Source organism: Botrytis porri, assembly GCF_014898465.1.
Source record: "Botrytis porri strain MUCL 3234 chromosome Unknown BPOR_010, whole genome shotgun sequence".
NCBI classification, from domain to species: domain Eukaryota; kingdom Fungi; phylum Ascomycota; class Leotiomycetes; order Helotiales; family Sclerotiniaceae; genus Botrytis; species Botrytis porri.
The window spans coordinates 2,139,138-2,162,184 of NW_024066084.1; the positions used below are offsets into that span (position 1 = coordinate 2,139,138).

General features: G+C 36.4%; 5 protein-coding genes across 5 annotated transcripts; 3 read left to right on the forward strand and 2 right to left on the reverse strand.

Annotated features, from left to right (window-relative positions):
* Positions 1-7,304: 7,304 nt before the first annotated feature.
* EAF01_008023 (uncharacterized protein) lies at positions 7,305-8,825 on the reverse strand (the record flags this gene model as incomplete). Its single annotated transcript, XM_038916279.1, has 1 exon — positions 7,305-8,825. The coding sequence occupies one exon, from the start codon at positions 8,823-8,825 to the stop codon at positions 7,305-7,307; it is 1,521 nt and encodes a 506-aa protein (XP_038768750.1).
* Positions 8,826-11,025: 2,200 nt separating this feature from the next.
* Positions 11,026-11,304, reverse strand: EAF01_008024 (uncharacterized protein; the record flags this gene model as incomplete). Its single annotated transcript, XM_038916280.1, has 1 exon — positions 11,026-11,304. One exon carries the CDS (start codon positions 11,302-11,304, stop codon positions 11,026-11,028), a length of 279 nt encoding a protein of 92 aa, XP_038768751.1.
* Positions 11,305-12,156: 852 nt separating this feature from the next.
* Positions 12,157-12,901, forward strand: EAF01_008025 (uncharacterized protein; the record flags this gene model as incomplete). The annotated part of the gene is made up of 2 exons (XM_038916281.1): positions 12,157-12,176; positions 12,319-12,901. The coding sequence occupies 2 exons, from the start codon at positions 12,157-12,159 to the stop codon at positions 12,899-12,901; spliced, it is 603 nt and encodes a 200-aa protein (XP_038768752.1).
* Positions 12,902-14,328: 1,427 nt separating this feature from the next.
* On the forward strand, positions 14,329-15,756 carry EAF01_008026 (uncharacterized protein; the record flags this gene model as incomplete). Its single annotated transcript, XM_038916282.1, has 1 exon — positions 14,329-15,756. The coding sequence occupies one exon, from the start codon at positions 14,329-14,331 to the stop codon at positions 15,754-15,756; it is 1,428 nt and encodes a 475-aa protein (XP_038768753.1).
* A 5,778-nt stretch (positions 15,757-21,534) lies between these two features.
* EAF01_008027 (uncharacterized protein) lies at positions 21,535-22,694 on the forward strand (the record flags this gene model as incomplete). The annotated part of the gene is made up of 2 exons (XM_038916283.1): positions 21,535-21,971; positions 22,025-22,694. 2 exons carry the CDS (start codon positions 21,535-21,537, stop codon positions 22,692-22,694), a joined length of 1,107 nt encoding a protein of 368 aa, XP_038768754.1.
* Positions 22,695-23,047: the final 353 nt, after the last annotated feature.

The following is a 23,047-nucleotide window of genomic DNA, read 5'->3' on the forward strand; positions in this document are numbered from 1 at the left end:
ATTAGTAATAAACTATAAAATCATTAATGTATAACGTGATTTATCAGTGTGCGGGTCATATCAGTGTGCGGGTCATTTTCACCTCAATTCACTCTATTCTCTTTCAATACGCGTTTTTATCAACAATCCACAATGGATTCGAATAATCAAGAAGCCCGTATACTCCTCGCTATCGAAGCTATTCAAAAAGACAAAAAAACAAGTATTCGAAAGGTTGCAAAGATATATAATATCTCGAATACAACACTACAGCGTAGAATTAATGGTATTACTTCCCGTTCCGAATATCGACCTAAATCTTATAATCTTTCAGAACTAGAAGAGAATATCATTTCTGAATATATAATTGATATGGATTTGAGAGGATTTCCACCTAAATTAAGAAATGTAGAAGATATGGCGAATCATATTCTTGAATCGAGGGGTGCAAAGCGCGTTGGGAAGCTCTGGGCGCATCGATTCGTAAAGCGTCGAATCGAATTAAAGACGCGTTTTAGTCGTGTTTATGACTTTCAAGGAGCTCTCTGCGAAGATCCTAAGCTTATTGAAGAGTGGTTTCGATTGGTTGCGAATATGCGAGCGAAATACAGCATTTTGGATGGCGATTTCTACAATTTCGATGAGACGGGCTTTATGATGGGTATAATATGCCCCGGAATGGTAGTAACTAGTGCTGAACGGAATGGCAGAAGCAAGGCAATACAACCAGGCAATAGAGAATGGGCTACAGCAATCATATGTGGCAATGGGGAGGGTGAAACTATACCCCCATTTCTAGTGGTTCAAGGACAGGTTCATCTTTCCAATTGGTATACCGAAACCGATTTTCCTGCGGATTGGGCTATTAAACCTACATCTAATGGATGGACAAACAATGAGACAGGTTTAGAATGGTTGAAACACTTCGACAAGCACACTAAGAACCGAAGAAAGGGCAGGTATCGAATGTTGGTACTAGACGGGCATGAAAGCCATGAATCAAGAGCTTTTCAAGCATATTGCAAAGAGAACGATATTATATGCTTAAGTCTACCACCGCATTCAAGTCATTTAACTCAACCACTTGATGTGGGCTGTTTTAGCAATCTGAAACGTTCATATGGTGGTCAAATTGATGGATTTATCAAGGCACATATCAATCATATTTCGAAGGTTGAATTCTTTATAGCTTTTAAAGCTGCATATAAAGAATCAATCATCTCTCAGAATATGAAATCAGGATTTCGAGGAACAGGTTTAATACCATTTAACCCTGAAGCCGTACTTTCGAAGTTAGATATTCGAATTCGTACACCTACCCCTCCCTCTTTCGATCTAGATCAATGGATCTCTCAAACCCCTCACAACCCAACTGAAGCTCTTTCTCAATCAATTTTAGTGAAATCTCGAATAACCCGACATCAATCAAGCTCCCCTACACCTATATTTGAGACTGTACTAGCTCTAGCTAAAGGTACAGAGAGATTAGCTCATGAGAATACACTTTTGAATGCAGAGATTCGTACACTTCGAAAGGCAAATGAGGCATTAAGCAAGCGTCGACGCGCGAAAAAACCCCAATTACGTCAAGGAGGAGTACTTACTGGGCAAGAAGCTCTTGATATATTATCTCAACAAGAGGTTGATATTCAGATTCAACGCGACGAGCGTCAAAAAGGGAGGAATTCTAATGAAGAAGCATCTTCTAGTCGATGCTGTAGTAAATGCGGAAAGACCGGACATAATGCAAGAACTTGTCAAGATAATATAATAGATCCTAGATTATTATAATTTTCATAGTTTTAATCAATTGATTCAATGGTTGTTGAATAATATGAGTTTGAAAGAGTGAATTGAGGTGAAAATGACCCGCACACTGATATGACCCGCACACTGATAAATCACGTTAGGCTATAATAGTACTATAAGCCTTAGTGATTCAGCTACAATATACTAAGGAATGTTAAACATTATCAGGAGAACCTTAGGTATATATATAATATTAGTTATAGAATACTCTAGAAATATAGAACATAGTTCTTAGAATAATAGGTCCTAGGAAAGATAAAATATAATAAGCAAGAAGACTTTACTAGAATTAGTAATGTCCCAGGGGATTAGTTTTAGAACAAAAGAATAAGCTAGAATATTAAGAGTCACAAGATTAATGTCCTGTAATAAACAGCTTAGAAACAACAGCATTCTAGAAGTGCCCAACTATCCCATCTATTTAAGAAGGATGAAGATCTATATAAGGGAATAGGTTTCATTATAATGTAGAGCTTTGTACTCAAGAATAATTATTAGTTTTATTACTATAATTACAAGAATTACCATCAATTACAACCTTATTGAATTCCTATTAAAGTTTAATCTAAACCACCTCGAGAGAACTCTAGACACTTCCACATGATCCTAGAGGCAGCTCCCGTAACATATATATTACTTATAACCAATTAGGAAAGGTTTTATAAATCTATAAATATAAGATAATATATTTTATAACGTAGTTCATATACGAGCAAATTATATTATTAAATAAATTACTTAATTTATATATAAAATTCGTCTATATGTAATCGTATACTTTTTTATTAGTCAATAGAATTATTCTTATATAAAATCTGATTTTCGAAGTATTTCGAAAATCTAATTTTTGTTTAAGAATTCTAATTATTATTAAAGTTATTAAGGAAAAAGAGTTTTTAATAGTATAAAATATAATAATTTCAAGCTAAATGAATTATTTTATAAAAAAATCTAAATATTAACGTAATTTATTAGTATATAGCCCATATTAGCATGTAGTCTACTTTCATTTCAATTTACATTTTCAAATCTATATTATTTAATAATAATTGAATCAATTGATTAAGATTATTAAGAATCTAATAATTTAAAATCTATTATATTATTTTAATAGATTCTTATATTATAATCTGTCTTTTTGTATTTATTATAATATTAATTAAAAGATACTTTTTTATTAAAATTCCTTTCTTTTTAATGTTTGTTGTATTGAATTTAAATATTAATCTTTTGTTGAGATAATATATTAAAAGTCTTTTGTTTAGTGAATATTCCTTTTTGATGTAATTAGGTTTTTTTATATATTGATATTTGTTTAATGCTTTATTTAATTTTTGAAGTATACAAATCTTTGTAATTAAAAGTATGTTTTTATAAGTTAATATTTTTATATTCTTAATTAGAGTTAGTATAATCTTGAATATAAATATAGGAGAGCTTGATTGATAATAAGTTATTTAAGATTTAATTAATATTAATTGAAAAAGAGCTTTTGTTGGATTATGAGGGGTTTAAGAAATCTATTGATTTAAATTGAAAAAGAGGGGGGTAGATATATGAATTTAAATATTTAATTTTGAGAGTATAGTTTTAAGATTAAATAGGATTAAATTTATTCTTTAGAATTCTGATTTTATATTCTAAAAAATAATTGATTTTTTATATATAGTTTTAAAAGCTATAAAGAATTCAATCTTTAAAATATGATTAATATATACTTTAATAAATTCATTAATTTGATTACTATATAAACATTTTAGATTACTAAAACAATTAATATTAAGTGATTAAATTAAATAACTTAAATACAATAATAGACATAAATATATAATATTTTTTTATTTTAATATATTTGAAAAGCTATTAATTTGTAGTTTTCATATTTATTTAATATCAATATTTAATATTTATTTTTTCTTTAATTCTTAATATACTTATTAAAATGTTTCAATCATTTTAAATCTATCTCATTATTTATCCACTCATTAAATATAAGTTTAATAGCTCATTCCATAGAAAAATTCATTTTGATATATTAATTAAAAAGATAAACTTATTCTTGAATTATTAGAAATAAGAGAATAATTTCACCCTCTTTATTTCCGTATATTATTATTATAGTCTATTCTCAATTGCCTGGTTGTACTGATTTGCTTTTACTATATCTCTTAGTATTAATAATAATTATTACTATATATATAATCCTTATTATAAAATTTGTTTTATTAAAATTATAGAAATCTCCATCTAAAGTACTGTATTTCGTTTGTATATTCGTAATTAATCGAAACCATTCTTAATAAGCTTAGAATTCTTATAAAGAGCTTTTTGAAAGTTATAAATATAATTAAAATATATCTTTAATTCAATTCAATATTTTACAAATCGATACATTTAAAGCTTTTCAATATTCTTTATACTCTTTAATTCAAGAATATAATTTACCATATCTTTTATATTCTTAAATTTAAATAAAAAACCTTTCAAATCTATATCGAATATATATTCGATAATAATATCTTCTTCTAGTTTTAAAAGATTATAAGATTTATATCGATATTTTATATAAAATGTAAAACTATTAATTTTATATTGTAATGTTGTATATAAAATATTATATATATTAGTAATCTTTCGAATACTTTGTTTTTTGTTTTTCTAAATAGTTTCGATGGTAAGAAGTATATGGGCTTTTTGATTATTCGAATTTATAATAAATTGTTAATAATATGTGTATTGAAAGAAAAAGATATAAATTGAGGTGAAAGTGGACTACATGCTGATATGAACTATATATTAATAAACTATGTTATAAATATTTCATTTTTATTATAATTCTTTTAAAAAAATCTTTGAAAAATAATAATTAGTTTTTAAGATAAGAATATCAAAAATGACTAATTTTAGTGTATTTTTCAAGTAATACATTCGATAATATGATTTACTCGTATATAAACTATATTAGATATAAGATTATAGAATCAATACAAAATATAGTTTTCCTTAATTTACTTCTACAAATTCATTATTATTATATTACTACTCGAATTTTAATTTCTTATCCCCTAGACCGCCAGCTAGCGGCGCTATAAATAGCTCATATACTAAATAAAAACATTAATATCTTTATGAATTATTAGAGCACGTGACTATGGGCGTGACATTACATGTCACGCTTTACTCTACATATATACTTCGTACGTAAGTAGGAATAGTATATATATATATAGATTAGTAATTCCCTCTTTATATAAAGAGAATAGATAGAAATAAATAACTCTTTTTACTCATATATATTATATATATATACCTTATCAAGTCTACTTAATATAAATAATACTAATAATGAGGAAATTAATAAATATATAATATATAATAATTTTATTAATATATTCTCAATTAATACAAAATTTAATTCTCTTAATATAGGAATATTATATTTAAATATTCTTCTTATTTTAAAAAGAAGAATTTATTTTGAATCTATAAATTTTATCGATTTTAATCGAAAACTCATTCTATAAACTAATAATTAATATTATAATATATTTGATTTAATTAATTTTTATTTTCTTAGTAAAATAATAATATTGATTATAAAATAAATGAACTTATATATATAAACACTAAAAAATAAAATAAACTTTTTGATTTATAAATATTCTATTAATATTTTATATTAATAAATGAAGTTTATTTATATCTAAATATATATATATATATATATATATTAATTTATATTGAATTTAAATTTGAGACTTATTAGAAATATACAAAAAATGTTAGTATACTTTTTATATATTTTTTATATTAAAGAATAAGTTTAAAAAGCTTTATATAAAATATTATATTAGATTTTCTAAAATAAATAATATTTTTAAAAACATAAGATGTTAATGCATATTTTATATGTTAATAGATTTATTATTAGATTTTATTAGAAATATTAATTTTTTAATATAGATATTTTAAAATTAAATATTAATCGATTAATATATTATATTAATATATAATATAATATTTTGATTACATTTATTTTATTATTATTATTATTAAAAATAAATTTATATTAATAGGATTTAAAATATAAATAATAATAAATCAAAACTTTTTTATAATATATAACTAATAAAAAGAACAATTCTATAAATATAATTATATCTCCTCTTTTAAGATTAATAATAAAAGAAAAATATATAAATCCTATATGAATAATTTTTTAGTACTTAATGTAAAGATTATCTAAAGTTTTATATCATATTTATTTTAATAGTTTATTTGATTTTTATAACTTTTTGAAATATATATATTATTTGAAATACATTGTAATAAAAATATATAAATCTAATTTTGATATTTATAAAGATCTAATTAATTTAAAGATTTAAAACGCTAAACATAATAGAATACTATAAGAAACAATTCATTATAAGATATTCCTCTTAAATAATATATGTTTTATAGTATAAAAGAATAATATAATAATTTTAATATAAACTATAAAATATAATAATAAAAGTTCTTATTAAAAGAATATATAAAAGATCGAAAACTACCTTTTCGAAAACTAAAACAACTTAAGTATTATTTGAAAGAAAAAAAAAGATTTATCTATTTCGATTCATTTTAATAATTATAATAATAATATAAATACTATCGATATAAAAAATCAACTATATACGTTTATATTAAAATATCGATAATAATAATAATATAAAGATTATTAAGCTTTAAAATAATAACTTTCAGTTATTATTTTAGTTAATTACTATCTAATTCATAAAGAAATTATATTAAAGTATTCTATAATCTAATCTCTTAAGTATAATGATTTTCGATTTTCGATTTTTTATTATTAAAAGATTAATTATCGAATTTAAACACGAATATTATTTTAGAGATTATATTAAACCTTCTTAGATCTTAATTAAAGATTCTAATAATCCTCTTATAAATTATTAATTTATAAGATTAAGAATAAAAGAGATTATAATATATATAGAGAGTTATTTTTAAATAAAAGAATTATATTAAATAAAAAAATTAAATAATTTTAAATTGAAAATTAATAAACGTAAAAGTATATAAAGATATCTAAAATATAATATTTATTTATATAATAATAATAAATGTTTTAAAAGTTATTATAGAATATAGTTTAAATATTATAAGAATTCTTGAAATCCTAATGATTTAATTAGTCACTTAGATCCTTACTAAGCGACGGCGCCTCTAACTGACGGTCTAGAGGATAACGATTTGTTATTCGAAAAAGTCTAATATATAATCTTACTAGATCACTTAATAGCTTCCTCATTATACGTTACAGCTTTACGCTTCCGAAATCATTCGGGTGTAGATTTTCGTTCTCTGCTCTCAGCCGTCCCAGTTTCTTGTGAGTACTAGGTAGGTAGAGCTACGCGCTACTCTCGCCCTTCACTTTAATGAACCTTACCTTTTTGTCATTTATCCGCCGTCCAATGTGTATACAAGCAGATAACATATATGTCTGATAATTATATAGTTGTCTTAGCTCGTTTAGAAACATCACTACAAGACCCCAAGATATTTCTTTTCCGGGACAAGACCTTTCTGCTCTGCCCGTTGATACTAATACTTGAGCATTCAAATTCGACCCATATACGAAGTAAAAAGTCGGTTTTGTAGCGCTTGTACTCAATCTTGTTACGCATGCGAGCAGCATTGCCAAGCTTTAGAAAGTCGTTCATAAGTATAGACATCTCAGCGCCACGATGAAATTTGTTGACCCATTTTATGAGCCCGGTCATATCCGAGACAAACCATTCATCTGTTAGTCTACTTGAATCTGTGGGGTCGCATAAGAACAGTGCAGAACACCAAGGTCTAATAGCGTCAAACATTCCAGCGTTGGACGCATGGACACTATCGCCAAGAGCGAAAAACTTTTTAGTCAACCTGCTGTGTTCGTAAACATTCTCATTTATTGATATCGCTGCCTCTAACCACTCTCTGAATTCTGACCGAAGAGCCTCTGAATTTGTATCTTGTCTGAATTGTTGACTACATCGTTGAGCATGCAATGCGGCAAGGTATTCCTCATCTGAGTCCAGCTCAAGATTTGTTTCGACATGTCCTGAATCTTTGTGAATATCGTCAAGGTCCAAGTCGTCTGCAACATCTAACGGCTCTTCACAGTCGGGTGAGAAAATACCATGACACACCGGTAGGAGGCTCGGCGTTGCCGGTACGATATCTTTATTTAAAACACATTTGTTTGAATATACATCTGCGACAGGCGGTGACCGAGGAACCTGCACTTCAGTCGACCTTTGTGCGTCATGTTTGGTGTATGGTGGTGGTTGCGGTGGTGGTGGCAGTAGTTTGCCCTTGAGTTCCGAATGTTTAATCTGAGCCCAGTCGACTAGCATAAAACCTTGTGGAGAGTATATTCTTCGCATTTGAGGTTCGCAGATCCATACGCTCTTATCACGCAAGCGCTCGTCGACCGTTTTCAAATTTGCACGCGCGTAATCAGAAGGTCTGATATAAACTTGAAAGCTCTTCGTAACAGATAAAGATCTGATTTTCTGTATCAATGTGCTCGAGGTAGAGTTGGAAGGTAAAATAGTCGCAGATTCCCTCTTCTTTCTGACAACAAATCCTGTAAACTGTAGATCGAATGATAAGACAATGATATGCTCCAAATTGCTTATGCCAGCTTCGTGGAGGGCAGATGCATCATGGGAGGACAAATCATCAAGCCCCGATATTGGAAGAGATTTCGAGTAGCAGTCGAAGTTACCGTGCGGCGGGACAACCAATAACATCTCCATTGAACGATTTTTGCCGGTATGCTTGTGAGTCACCTTAAGGGAGAAATAGACATGGATGCGTTTCTCTAAATCGCAGACCACTTTCATAAGACAATTGGTATTCTCTTTATTATCCGCTAAGCAAGAACCCAGCGTATAAGAATGACCCTCATCGACCCATTTTACATACACTCTCTCTTGAAGGAGATTCTCCAGCCCAAGGTTTTCGATCGGAACCGCCATACCGTATACTATAATTGTAATTAGTGATAAATATGATAAGGGACAATTTTTTTTTTTGGAAATAAATGATCCCACACTCAGTGTGTATCCCCACCCACCCAGGCTAATAGAGCAGCCTTGACTCTTTGGTATGAATCGAATCGGAATGATTCAAACAGTATCTACTGAGGAACCTAACCACCAATATTGTACAACTATCAGGGTTGTTCCCAAACAGCAGATACTGAAGAATACAACCTTCGTGTGATATGATAATCGAGGTGAAGGAATGAAGTAGGAATGGAGATGAATATAAGTAAGATACTGTTTCCACGGATCGAGAAAGAAAGTAGGATTCAGGATAATTCAAACAGCAGATACTGAGGAACCTAACCACCAATACTGTACAATTATCAGGGTTGTTCCCAAACAGTAAATACTGAGGAACCTAACCACCGATACTGTATAGCTGTATTAGGGTTGTTCCCAAACAGCAGATACTGAAGAACAAAATCTTTGTACGTTATGAACAATATGTTTGCAATGATCAATGTGGATGATAAAACTGGGAAAATGAAGTACGAGTGGGGATGAATGTCAGCAAGGAAAATGATGGCGGATTTGGTTTTGGTTATATGCCGTGGTATACGTTTGCCTAAGTTAACAAGAAGCGCAGCGGCTGGTGCACAAAAGGGCTACCGTAGCTAGTGTAATCCCTGAAATGGATTCAATTCTGAGAATCATTATCGAGTCATCGCTGTTTTCTTGTATTTTATAGGATCCCTCTTTTTATACTAGTTTATACTGAAACCTCTCGACCAGAAATTATTCTCGATATTGTAGTGGTTGCAATGTGCTATGTAATCCCGAGGTCCCGAGGTCGTGTTTGGTGGTGTGGCTAGGTATGGTACTATCGGTGAAATTGTATCTGTGGGCTGCTAAAAAGTGTGGCTGCACGCACCTTGCTGGAAAATTCCGGCTTCCTCACATTCTTCAACTGAGCTTAAAAGCACGAATTACTTATAATTAATCCTTCGTCAAGAACGACTGATATTCATTCACATTCCTTTTCACCACTCACAATCTTATCATCTAACATATAATATGTCATAAAACCTAGTCTTTTCTATATCTATTCGAGTCTTAACATGTCCTACTCAGCTCTTTTCCACTACACATTCCTCCTGGAATGCCATCGGAATGTACACACTCGAGTCCTGTGTTTCCGTACTACTACACAGCTAGTAATACCGGGAACCTGTACAAAGACTCAATGATGTTGAAGTTGTCATCATAATCATGGAAATGTACCCTTGGACTGAGTAGTTTGATCGGAGGATAAACTAATAATACAAGAATGAAACAATCACAATCCAAGAGTAGCTAGACAACATTCCTCTCGGAAATGAAATCACAGAAAAAGCTTCTCAACAACCACATCATTCAGAAGACCACACCGCCAAACGTAACCACAAAATCCATCCCACTTCTGAGCCGTGCTTACACCAGGATATATATAAGGACTAGCCTGTATTTTTCCCAGGCTACACCCGTTGCATTGCAATACGTATAAACGAAGTACAATTTCCATCAGCCAAACCAGCAGCGTTTTGATACGGAGTGGTATTGCACCAATTGAGTGTATTTGGGTACGAGGATTTATCACAGTACTGGTACGTTCCAGAGTTCATATATCCGGCGGGTGCTGATTTCTCAACTGTTTCTGTCAAGGTGCCGCAGGATCTAATCTCCGATCATTGTTTTATTTCTAGTGACGCTTGATATCTCACAAGTGTAGGAGGAGAGGTGCAGCATACTGTAGTACATGAGGAATAAAAGTCCAGTATCCACACTCATTTTCTTTCAAAGTTATGTTAGATCCCGCTGTATTTGAGTACGTGAAGGTTTCTGAGAAAGTATAGGTTGCTCCGATGTCGAAGGCTGACTCTAATACTTTGGCCACCGCTCCGCCTATGCCTGCATTGATTGAGAATGTGTTGACGTAACTAATGGATTGAGTGCTGCTGATGGAACATTCGGTTCCACTCCCACATGACCTTTGGCTTGGAGATGTTAGCGAGTGGTTTCCAACGTGCGGATGAAAACATTGATCTCGATAGCGAGAGCATGTCACTTAATTCCGACTGCAGTACAGAGCACAAAGCCCCGGAAGACCATGTCAAAGAAATCTGGTTTGTTTGAGCTAGAAATTTTGTTGTACTCATCCTCCTGACATAGGCATTTCTTGCCCATACTTCAAGGTCAAGTGTATTTCACAGTACGCTGAGCACCCCTCCTTGCCAGGTACATTTGGAATTGGTTTGGAATAGTAACCTTTGCTGTCGACCGTATTCTTCTTGGGGCAGTTATAGTCGCTAATGTCTACCTTCATATTTTCTGCACTGCAGATGCCATTGTCTCGATCCGAAAGAATAGGGGGAGCAGGAATTGCCAATGTGACTGCGGCCAAGGCAAGGAGAAAGAGGCGTTGAAGAAGCATTTTGCGAATGTTGATAATCAAAATGTAAAGAACGTATTTGAAGATCAAAACTTATTGGGAAAGAAAATGAATGAAAATGAATCAAAATGAATGACTGAGCGGTGACATGAGGGGCTTGAACCGACGCACTACTCCTTTAATAATGGACTTTCTGTCGACAAAAGACATCAGATACGAGTTTAGAAGCAACTTTTATCAATCCCAACAATATATTCATCACAAATCCTTCATGTAAGACTGAATGATAGACTCATCCTTAGTATCGAGGGGTTCTCTCGATTGTGTTCGCTAGTACAGCAAGGAGACACTGGTGAACAACCTTTACAGGTGTCGACAGTACGACGGAAAGGGGTGAGAAGCAGATCCAGGAAGAATATTGCTACTTTGATCCTACGACATGATCTTGACCCTTGATACGCCCAGATGTTATTCGATTCAAAAACTCCCTTCGCGAAGTCGAGCCCTTCTTTAAGCCTATAAAATCGCAGCACCAAGCTCTAATTTTGCAAATGTCAAGAGTCTCAATGAAGAAAAGAGAGTGGCTGTAAGGCTATGAAATTGCTGTCTGCTATTTCGGTCATTCATCATCGAAGATCATTGGCTGGAAGTTACTCTCACAAGGTACTAAGATTGGAAGCTGGATAAACCTTCGATGCAGTTGGTGATCATTAATATATTTGTCTCCCAACACTAATCATGGAAAGCATGGGGAAATGACTTGCTAAACATTCGTACTAATGAGTTTTCTATAGATCTTGGAACTGGGGATGCTGATTTGCCGAATAAGATGGTGGCAGTGCGCAGAAAGTGTATGCGCCGCATGTGCCTCATACTCCTAGTAACAACTTCGAAATGGTAGCATTGACAACATCGTATGGTTTCTTATGTTAGTGGCACACAATTAAGGAGTTTAGGTTAAATGAAGTCTGACTCTCCTCGACCATGCATATCAAAATCTTAATTCCTTTTGTGTTGACATCCCCAGAATCACAATACGATATAGTTCTGATCTAGAGCACTTGCTAGTCAAGATTCGACTGAAATCACAACTGTCTTCAAAACTCTACCTCTAGTTTCGTTGTTGATTACTTGGTGCTTCCAACTTCACCTTGGAGACCTGATAATCGCCAATTTTCACCAGCTTTCACAATGTCGAACGACAGCGATTGCATTAACGACAATAATGGTATACCCAGCACTCTCGGCAACCAATCTGCTTGTTACTGGCCTTCTTTCTGGACCGATCCAAATAGTACCAGTTTGGGAATGTGTCAATTCCGCCATAAGAGCATGTTGCGGTACTTCTGACCTCATTCATTATCCGCTCAATGATCAATATAACTGCGTAATTCAGTATTGTCATTTTCCTCCACTAAATGGCGACGACACGATCATGCAATGCCTCAATGACGTATTTCTCAGTGGCAATTCAAGCATTCAGATTGACTTCTTATGCACGCAGATGGACAAGATTGAGTCAAAGAGCCCGATAGTTCGAAGAGGTACAATCAATACGATTCTTCTGATGACAGCAGTTAATTGCATTTGGGAGCTGGGCTCTTTAAAGAGAGAGTTGACGAATTTCAAGAGATTGTGAATTCATTTGGTGGGATGATGGATCTAATCGTGGGTTGTGATGTGGAACTGCTAGTGTACGGTCTCGTGATGTAGCGGACGTAGCGAATATGTCGTAGCGGCGCTCGTTCTTAACCTTTTACAACATTTCTTCTTGTCCTTTGATATGTAGGTTTCATCGATATTGTAACGACGTGAAATCGGATTGATGATCTATCAATATTTTTACAAATCATCAACTCATAACCTCAGATCCATTTTATGATGGCAAAACAAAGGCGGTGTGAGGTAAATCATGATGGACAGCTGACCTGGCCATATCCAAGCCATGGCGTGCTTTAGGGAGCGATTGAAATGGCGACACGCTAACTGAACTTAAACCTAATAAGGAATTGAAATAAAGTATGTTCAAGACCAGGTTTTTATACATATATAAAGGAGTGTTATAAGGCTTATTTAAAACCTTATACCTCAATATAAGGCTTATAAATCATATTTTCTTTTTTATCTTTAAATTAAAATAGATTACCTACCTCTGTTACTACATAATATTAAACTTCAATATCATTCCCTATTCGAATTAACTTTATTATTTTTTACAATATCATATATAAAATACAATTTAATCTAACCAATAATTAATAATGTTTATTTTATATATAGATTATATGTATTATATAAAAGCATTACTTTTTATTATATTATATATTAATAGAAAATTATACAATATTGAATTAAATGATATATATACAAGGTTGAATATAGAAGAGTAATTAGAGCAAATCAGAACTAAATTCTTTGAATTATCAAAGTATTTTGATTCATTGGAATTGATACAAAAAGCCATTATTATACAAAGATTTGAAGATTGTTTAAGTGAAACTACAAATACTTTGATTGGGCTTTCAATCGAAGATTTCATTTCAAAGTTGTAATATAGATTGTATTTAATAGAGTTTAGTTTTCTTAATATATCGCCATTTCAATTGCACCTGTGCTTCCATCGCTCGTCCGAACAATAACTCCTGTTATCTTCATGTTATTGCGCATCAATAGTTTTGGATCCTGCATATTTCATGAATAACGGTGATGGAAGTCCTCCCTAAATATTCTTACACACCCCTCGACACCTCCAAACCTTCAATTCGTCTTCTCCGTCTCCAGCGGAACGAACAAGGTTCGATCAGTGGCTAGTTAGAAAGTTTTTCCCTTGATGATCCGGAACGTCCTGTCTTTAGAACTTTGTCTTATGTCTGGGGCCCTAAAGTGTTTTCTCATAGCATTTTTATCAACGGGCATCCATTCCCTGTACTGAGCAGTCTTCACCCATTCTTGGAAATCATATGTGATGACGAAAAATTGAAGCAAAGTTGGTGGTGGATTGATTCGATTTGCATTAATCAAAATGTGGGGTCGATTGCAGAAGCGGAGCGCAATATCCAGGTCGCTATGATGAGAAGGATCTACGAGAAATCAGAAATGACTATCGGCTGGCTCGGTCTAGGAGACGATGAAGGCGAGCAAGCAATCCAATTTATGAGGATGTTAGCAAATCACAAGAAAAGATTAGATTTGGTTCACCACAGAAGAGTAGGCGGAGAGAGAAGAGCGAAAGAGGAAGAGCTAGGGAATGAATTGAGTGACGGGAGCAAATGGGCTGCATTAGAGAGGTTATTATTAAGGCCTTGGTGGACGAGAGTTTGGACACTTCAAGAATATCTTGTCCCACGAAAATTCGTCTTTCAGTGCGGGTACGAGACCATAGATAGACGCAAATTGACTGCAGCAATGAGTGCAATCAGCTCATGCAGGAGAATCGATGAGACATTGCTGGCCCACAAAGCATTTGAAGCTCCATGGATACGTCGTCGTATATTCCAATGGTGTCAAAGAGGCGCTCCGGTACAATTGATTGGGTTGATGGGATACATTTCGAATTACAAAGCTTCTGATCCCAGGGATAGAGTTTATTCCGTTCTCGGCTTGGCTGCGGATGGATTTTTGGCTGACCCGCCGAGATATCAGGATAGTTTTGAAAGGGTTTACTCGAATTTAGTCAAGAGTTTTGTTGAGAAACACAAGAGTTTGGATATTCTCTGCTTCGTAGACCGATTCCATTGCTTAGAACATTCGCATGGCCAGCCAAGACTCCCCTCTTGGGTACCAGATTGGAGAGCTGATGTACAGCCATGGATGGTTCCTGCAATAGCTGCTCAAAGTGGTGCAAAGAACGTCGGAAACCTTCGCCCTTTAATATTTTTGTATCCCGAGGGAAACAAATACGATGTTTTTATGGCTGGAAAAAGCAGGGCCCCTCTAAAATACAATTTTTCCAGCGATTTCCGGATACTGACCTGTCAAGGAGCCTTTGTAGATCTTGTCGACGGTATTGGCGGCCTCAAGGTAGTCTACACAGACGAAGATAAGACGAATGACGAAGTCGCCAAGGTGTATCAGAGCGTCGAGTCAACAAGCATACACGGAACATCTGAAGCTTCTCAAATCAACGCCAAGTTATTAAATCAAGCTGAATTGGATTCTGAACAAGCACCTAGATACATGGATCACATTTTTCGCTGCTTGATGCTTAACCGGCAAGACCGATATCTCAGTCAGGATATACCAGCCAAGGAATTTTCGTATCTAGAATTCCAAGCGTTTTGTTTTGCGGCAATGACAAGACCAGGTGATGTACACCCCCTGTTTCTCGATTGGTTTGAACGCAATCGGACACTCCGAATCGGTTCCCACTCACTCGAGCAGATATACAAAGCGACACCACTTCCGAACTCTGAGTTCCTCACTGAATACGATTTTATGGATATCTCAACCAACGAACAAGGATTCATTTCGTGTTTCAGAGATACCACCAAATGAATGGCGCGAAGACTTATGACCACAGACCAAGGACTCATTGGTATGGTTCCGTGCCGAGCACGGAAAAGCGATCAAGTTTGGATTCTGCTTGGATGTAGTATTCCGTTAATTTTGAGAAAGCGGGAGGATAACGAAGGCTATCAAGTGATTGGGGAGTGCTACCTCCATGGATATATGAGTGGCGAAATTCAGGAAGAAATCATTAGTGGTATCAGAACGGTTGAGGATGTATGCTTGTTATGACGAATGATATTAACGTTCCCATGAGTTCGAAGCTCAATACGTATTTGAAAGCTTACAACCTCTTAGTATTATATAGTATATCAAGTGCTTTAAGTAGCCAGGCAGTTCATACATCAAATGTGAGCCATTTCGGTACTCAAATAAAGGTAAATTTCTCACGAAATACATACTCGCGATATAATCAACAAATCGATTTGACTACCACGAGTTCTGAGTATGAAATAATACATACCAGTACTTGAAGGCTCAAGTAAAAACATAAATTCGACTACTCGACGTCCAAAGATCACTAACACGTAAGCGACAGTAGGAAATGCTACCCATCCATCAATCCTAGATCTCTATTCTCCATGAGTCTTTGCGATATCTCATAAACTATCCAATCCAACAGCGAAACACTATCTCACACCTGCGAACAGCACATTATAAAGACAAGTACATATAAATCGACCACACTCAGCCAATGTAATGCCATCACCTAGAGAACAAAACCCCTCGTTTACAAGAGACCATGGTAAGTAAGTCCTACAAATTAAGACCAATGCATGACGATCCCAAAACGTCCAGCCGACGTCGGCCATTCCACGCCCCTGGACCATGGAATGCTTATGGCAACACAGATACAAGAATCTATTGTGAAACTCGGTTTGCATGGGGTAAGGTAGTCATGGCACGGGATGACATGCGGGGTTCCAGAAACAGATTCTTAGGTTTATTGAAGTTTGGTAAGTTTCCTGCACTAGGATCAAGTAGATAGGGACGATGAACACTGAAACCTGGTAGCTGTTTTATGGTTTAATTGACATCACATTGGTTTTTGTTTTTCTTGTGTGCTGATCAGATTTATATTGTGCAAATGCCCGATTTATGTTACGCGGTATCAGTTCCTATCCGCTTTCATGTTTTCATATCCATTTATAAACCTCGGATATTACTCTCCTAGTTGTGCTCCGTAACTCCATGGGACTCTCTCACTCCGTCCGGAGGTTATATCGTCCCGCACGCGCACAGTACACCATTTCGGTGCAATTGGCGCTTTTAGACCTGACATGTGTAATGTATATTCTGCCCAGTGCAAGTAGTTATTTTCGTCTTTGGAAGTTTCGACAAAAGGGTATAGGGAAGTGACAGTCCTTTGGACATGTATGTCCTGGATGAGGAATAGCGTGGTGAGATGAGTTGTTTCTGCTGCGAGGGACTGGAAACAAATTGCAGAGTATTGGTGCTCGTATGAGTGCAGTAAGATGTATTTTGTACCAGGTGGGTATTCGGTGAGTAGAAAGTTTCTATAGCATATAGATTGGACTGATTAATCATGCACGAAAATAAGGCGAGGCTCTTGGAGTGCAATTATCCAGAACCTGCTTTGCTGGCGACAGAAGACTCAATGGAAAATACCCGAGTCGAATGCAAAGTATCATCCGTCAACGTGCTGACCGTTTTCACAGGACTCCTTCGTCTGAGGGTTGAAGGTACACGACAATCTGCATTGAGCCTTCATGGCAGGGATTTCCAAACTTGCTTCTTCTAACGCGTAACACGAGATTCATATTGTATGTCGTTGCGTTACAGATTCATCGTTGTCAACTTTACCATCTTTTCATCCCACGCTGTGCTTGTAGATCAGATGGACCGCTAGGTCAGCCGTGAGAGTGTAAGTGGAACTGTCGTTATCCCATGCCAAGTCTAACTTGATAGTCCAAACACCGATTCTTCGTTTTTAACAGCTGACATCATGTATAGAAGCATTGATAGCAAAGGAAGGTAACCCCAAAACGAGTTCATCTCCCAGTATTTCCGAAATCAAGAGATGTGATGATCAGATGATGTGCTCTTCAGAGCCAAAGTAACTCAAGATAGGTATGAACTGTATGCATCTTCACGGCATATCCATTCATCGCATTTGAAATCCAGAGCTCAGGAGCTTTCTGGGTATGACGATTAAACATCTTGGCCAATTGACAAAGACTCGGATACAAATGACAGCTTGGTAGGTATTGATAGGGTACAATGTCTTTGAGGCTTTGGAAGGTTACCAGAAGTGACAAGCATACAAACGTATCGCCTTGTATTTGTGTTTGTGCCCGTTTGAAGTTTTTTAAGTACCCTTGTGTTTTCCTTGAATTCTCGAAATCATGTGTAAGAACCGGAAAACCAAACCATGACGAATTTGCCCCCATAAATGTAATACAACAGCCCGCCCTCCTGGCAGTTTTTAGGCTGAATTCCAAACACTTTGAAAACGGCCAATAGAGTACATAGGGGGATCGATTTTAGGAACCAAGATTGAATAGAGCGGGGTAGTCCCGGTGTTACACACGAACCAGCCAGCCATTCATTCTCATCTTCGGCGGCGTACAGAATAAGCTTTTTGGAGATTACTGTAGGAAGGCCATTCAATCCAGCAACCCGGCGAGAGGGACCAATGATTTTCGATAATCACGGTTACCCAATTTTTTTACCGGTCGAACCCATTTTGAGCCGTCGGGGCTGCGGCATTTTGGTAAAATGTAATACCGAGATCTGTGGAAAGGAAATCAAGTTTTTCACCCTAGATAACCGGAAAGGTTCTTCTAGAATGGGGGCGGAGGGTGTTTCAACGGCTGTCACTATTATATTCTCATCTGTTGAAAGTTTTCTGCATCTCCTTCAATACACTGAGGCCCTGGTCGTTGCAGTTCGACACCAAGCTAAAATAATAGGAACAAACTGGAAAATACTATTCTTCCTTGTCCACAAAATATCTTGGTGGTCAGCATGAAAGGAAGAATACGGGTCTCCAAGTCGGATGCATGGCCAATAACCATGTTTCTGGAGACGTAATGCTTTTGCGAGCTCTGTTTAGCTTAGTAGTGGCAGCAGCATCTTTGCCATGTAACAGGATTCTCTTACCGAAAAATAACTATCTCGGTTGATCGCGAGCAAAGCTAACATATACTAAGGCTAATCTTCCGGATCTCCATAATGCTAGAAGTATTTTGGCTGACCAAAACTTTATCAAGATACTGAAGTTGAAAGTTTTGAAAAACAGTAGTTTCCTGAATGTATGTAATTATGTTCCAGGTGATGCCTGAAGAATTTTGTTGAGTGAGTGCGGGACGTGGTGCAGAATTGACCAGACTCTGCTTCCGATAAAGATTCTATTACCCTCAATTTCTTGTATAATTTAGGCCTCAGGGATACTGGACACTGCATGTGAGAGTGACCAGACAGCATTTATCTTGGTAGATATATGTTGTGATTATTATCTGGATGCTGCAGACCTGGGTTGTTGGCAATGACCTTCTATGCACCCATTTTTTCTTGTTCAAAAAAGGAATAATGCTACTGATTAAGTTCAGTAATGGCCTGATTATTCCCTGCACTGATAACTTTATGTACCAAATTAAAATTCGTTGATCGTTCGATAGTTTTGGGAAAGATCCGTTGCTGGGGTTGCTAAAAGATAGAATACCTCGGCACAAGTTTCCTCTTAGAGCAAGTTGAACTCTGACTCTGTAGAACATGAGCTGAGAGAAAAGAAATCAAAATACTACACCATCATAGTAATAGGCAAGAAAAGCTACAATAACTGAGTCTGTGAGGCAGCGTGAGCGCAGCAGATCTACATCGTATTGAATCATTTTGGTAGGTTTATGACCTTGGCTCAAGTCTCTATAACGAATGATCGAAATCCACGATAACTTTGAGAAGAGAAGAGACAATGAAGAAGCAACAATGACAGGATATGCCCTGAAAGACCTCTCATGTCTCTCGGAGTCTGTTTGTTAGTCGGCCAATGATCATGAATATGTGTATGTCACCTTCTTCCGTGAAACGTGACACTAAAGCTCCGAAGCGGGAAGAGTACATGCACACTGAAGATGATGCTTTTTCCATTAAGCCCTGAGTAAGGTCACCAGCATCCACGCTTGCCCTCCTCCCAATGGACGTCAAATCAAGGGAGTGGACAACTAGAAGAATGTTCCTCTGGATAGATGGCTTTCTTGCACGACCTTGCGCAACAGATAGAGTGATGATACACTGGCGGTGTGGTGGTAAAAAGAGATGAGAGAAGAGGGGAGGAGTAAAATGAGTAGCACCAGAAACAATGGTAGTGGATGGTAGCGAATGGGTGGGTATTGGTTAATGATTAGATGCATTGTGGATGAACAGTTCGGGGGTTTGAGCCATGGATCGTAATCGTAATTCCTAGCTTTCTAACACCACCGCCCTCCACTACCACCCACCACTATCTGTGAGTGCATCACCGGCATTGTGTTGGTATCTAGGTACTCAAGGTACTCTATGTACTTTGCAGCTTTGCTGTATGTCGGAAAGAATTGATTGGGCTAGTCGGTCAACTTTTCCTTGTAATGAACTAGCCCCCAAAACCTCTGTCATTGAGTGTGTAAAGATGTTCTGTGAAAATCCATGTAAGACTCCAATATGAGTCAGCGAGTCTTTACGTGAAGTCAGAGTCGTAAGTATCATGATGGTTCGAATGGAGATCAACGGTCAGCATCTCTCTCTCCGACGCACCTCCTTCTGATATAATCGAGCTGCCGTTTGCAAAGGATTTTTAAAGTAATATAGAGTCGTGCAGATATGTCATTATCAATTCTAATGCAAATAGTGCATAGTGCACGGATCGAAGAACGGGAACTAGAACTTTAGCGGCATCAACATCCACTCCCAAATGCAACTAAAATGTTACAATCCCGGAGATGTTTCGAACCGTCAAACATCACAGCTGTACCCCTCAAGCCCTGTCAAAGAAGACCAGAAAGAGACCGCAAAAGCCCAAGTTCATTAACCTACCTGGCGAGGTTTAATCCAAAAAAAAAAAAGAGTCAACCCCTTGCCTAACACTTTATCCGCATGCTCAAAAACACGGAAGACCGGGCTTGATAGATTACGCTGCAATAGAAGTCGTCCGCCAGTCATTCATCGCAATTCAAGACACATCCACCAAACATACCACACCTCATCCCGCAGAGTAGGAGTTCCAACCAACCAAAAAGCTCTGCATATAACAGGTCGCACTCTCAATATCACTCACCCGGTTCCTGGGACTATCACAGCTTCCTTGAAGCCTCCAGCCATGACCATGCTTCCTGTCACTCCAGGGTTGTCCTCCATTGGAGTTTCTATATCTCCCCCCAGCTTTCCCCACGGCTATCAATGAAGAGCTGCCCTTTTTTCCTTTCTATCATCATTGTACTTTGAAGTTACACATATAATAAATTTGGTTCCAACCCTCATTCATGCATCGCAATCAGAATTTGAACAATCAAACAAATATCTTGTACTTCGCCCTCCTCGGCCACTCATATATAGCACTATACCTCTGGTTGAGCAATTACTATCATCATTTCATTTCGTATCTCGAGGCATTAATGATACTTAAAGGTAGCAATCCTTCCACATTCCTATTGTCAATTGTTAAGCTCTAATGTGTTAGATACTTACTAGTAGCCTATGCAGATACCTCTACCCGCGAACACTCAATCGAACGTCTATAATATCACGATATATTTGACAATCTCCTGCAACATGTACCATTCGAACCATGATGCGCTCCCAATTCATCAACCATCTGATGGCAGAAGCATCAGCTATGGACGAGAGCCGCTACCCTACAATGACAATGGCGACGACAGGGCGCAAATGCCAAATTTTAATCCTCCCAGACTTCCTCCCATATCTTCATTGCTATCCTCTCTACCACCGGAACAAGTTGAGGAGGGTCAGACATTCGAGGGCTCATATCGTCCGCCATCGCAAGGACCACGGTCTCCAGTGGCATTGAACAGACTAATGTACCTACATCAGCAACAGCGTAGTCCTCGGGAAATTGAACCTAATTTCAAGCACTCCCAAAGCCCGCTATCTCCATACTCGACATGTCCACCGACACCCATGTCAGATGTCTTCGCGACAAGGGAAGGATCTGTCGCAGCTCATCACCATGGCCCGTTTGCCCCTCCTAGGTATGTTAATTTGGTATCCATTGTCAATGGATGAAGGCTCATTGTACTCGAAGGGCTCCGCAACCACTCCTCCCTCAGCCGGAATGTAGACTGGTCGTCATGCAACAGCCAATATCAGCACGAGCTTGTGGGTACGGAGACAAGGACCGCCGAATGATAGACCCGCCGCCAATTCTGACACTCGAAGTATTCGATAATGATACAGGTCAGGCCGTCGATCCGAAAGAGAGAAAGAAAGTCTTGAATAGATTCATGCCGATAGTGCATTGTACACTATGGAATCCCTACACGAATTGCGAAGATGATAAGATCGAGGGAAGCAGTGACCGTAGAAACCAGAGAAGGATGGTGGGAACGATGGTGTGTAACGGTTTTAAAGCACTAGATCCTCATGGCGATGAACGATTCTTCTTCACTTTTGCCGATTTGTCTGTTCGATTCCCGGGTGACTATCAATTGAAGTTCAGATTGACGTTGATCGACCCAGCTGCAATGGGGAAAGGTCAAAGAAATGGGATTATGAGTCCATTGTTGAGCAATATCTTCAGGGTACATAATGCCAAAGACTTCGAGGGTATGAGGCCTAGCTCGGATCTTGCGAAATCTCTTGTTAGCCAGGGCTACCCAAATATTCTCAAGATCAAGAAGGGGAATGCGAAAACAATTGCAATGGTTGGCCACGGGGACGATGAAGATGACGATGATGAGATGGGAGGAATGTAAGTGAGGAATGCATGTGAAGCCACTTCTAGCTGAGCATAATGATATGGATATAGGTAGCCAAAGTCTAGTGAATGGCTGCTTTGATATTGAGGACGAAGACTTGCGAGCTTTGATTTTTGCATTGGATTTATTGTTGATCCGTTGAAAGCGGGAGTTAGCGTCTCAAAATGGTTGCTCTTTTGGTGAAGAGACTTGAATAACAGTATGAATTTATGAATTTATGAGGAGCAAGAGCATGAGCAAGAGCAACAACGTTGGCATTGGGCTGTACTGATAGCTGTACTGGCTGTTAGGTGGAAACTGTGATATTATGATCAAACTTCACCCCAAGTTTTGCATTTTACAAATTGTTC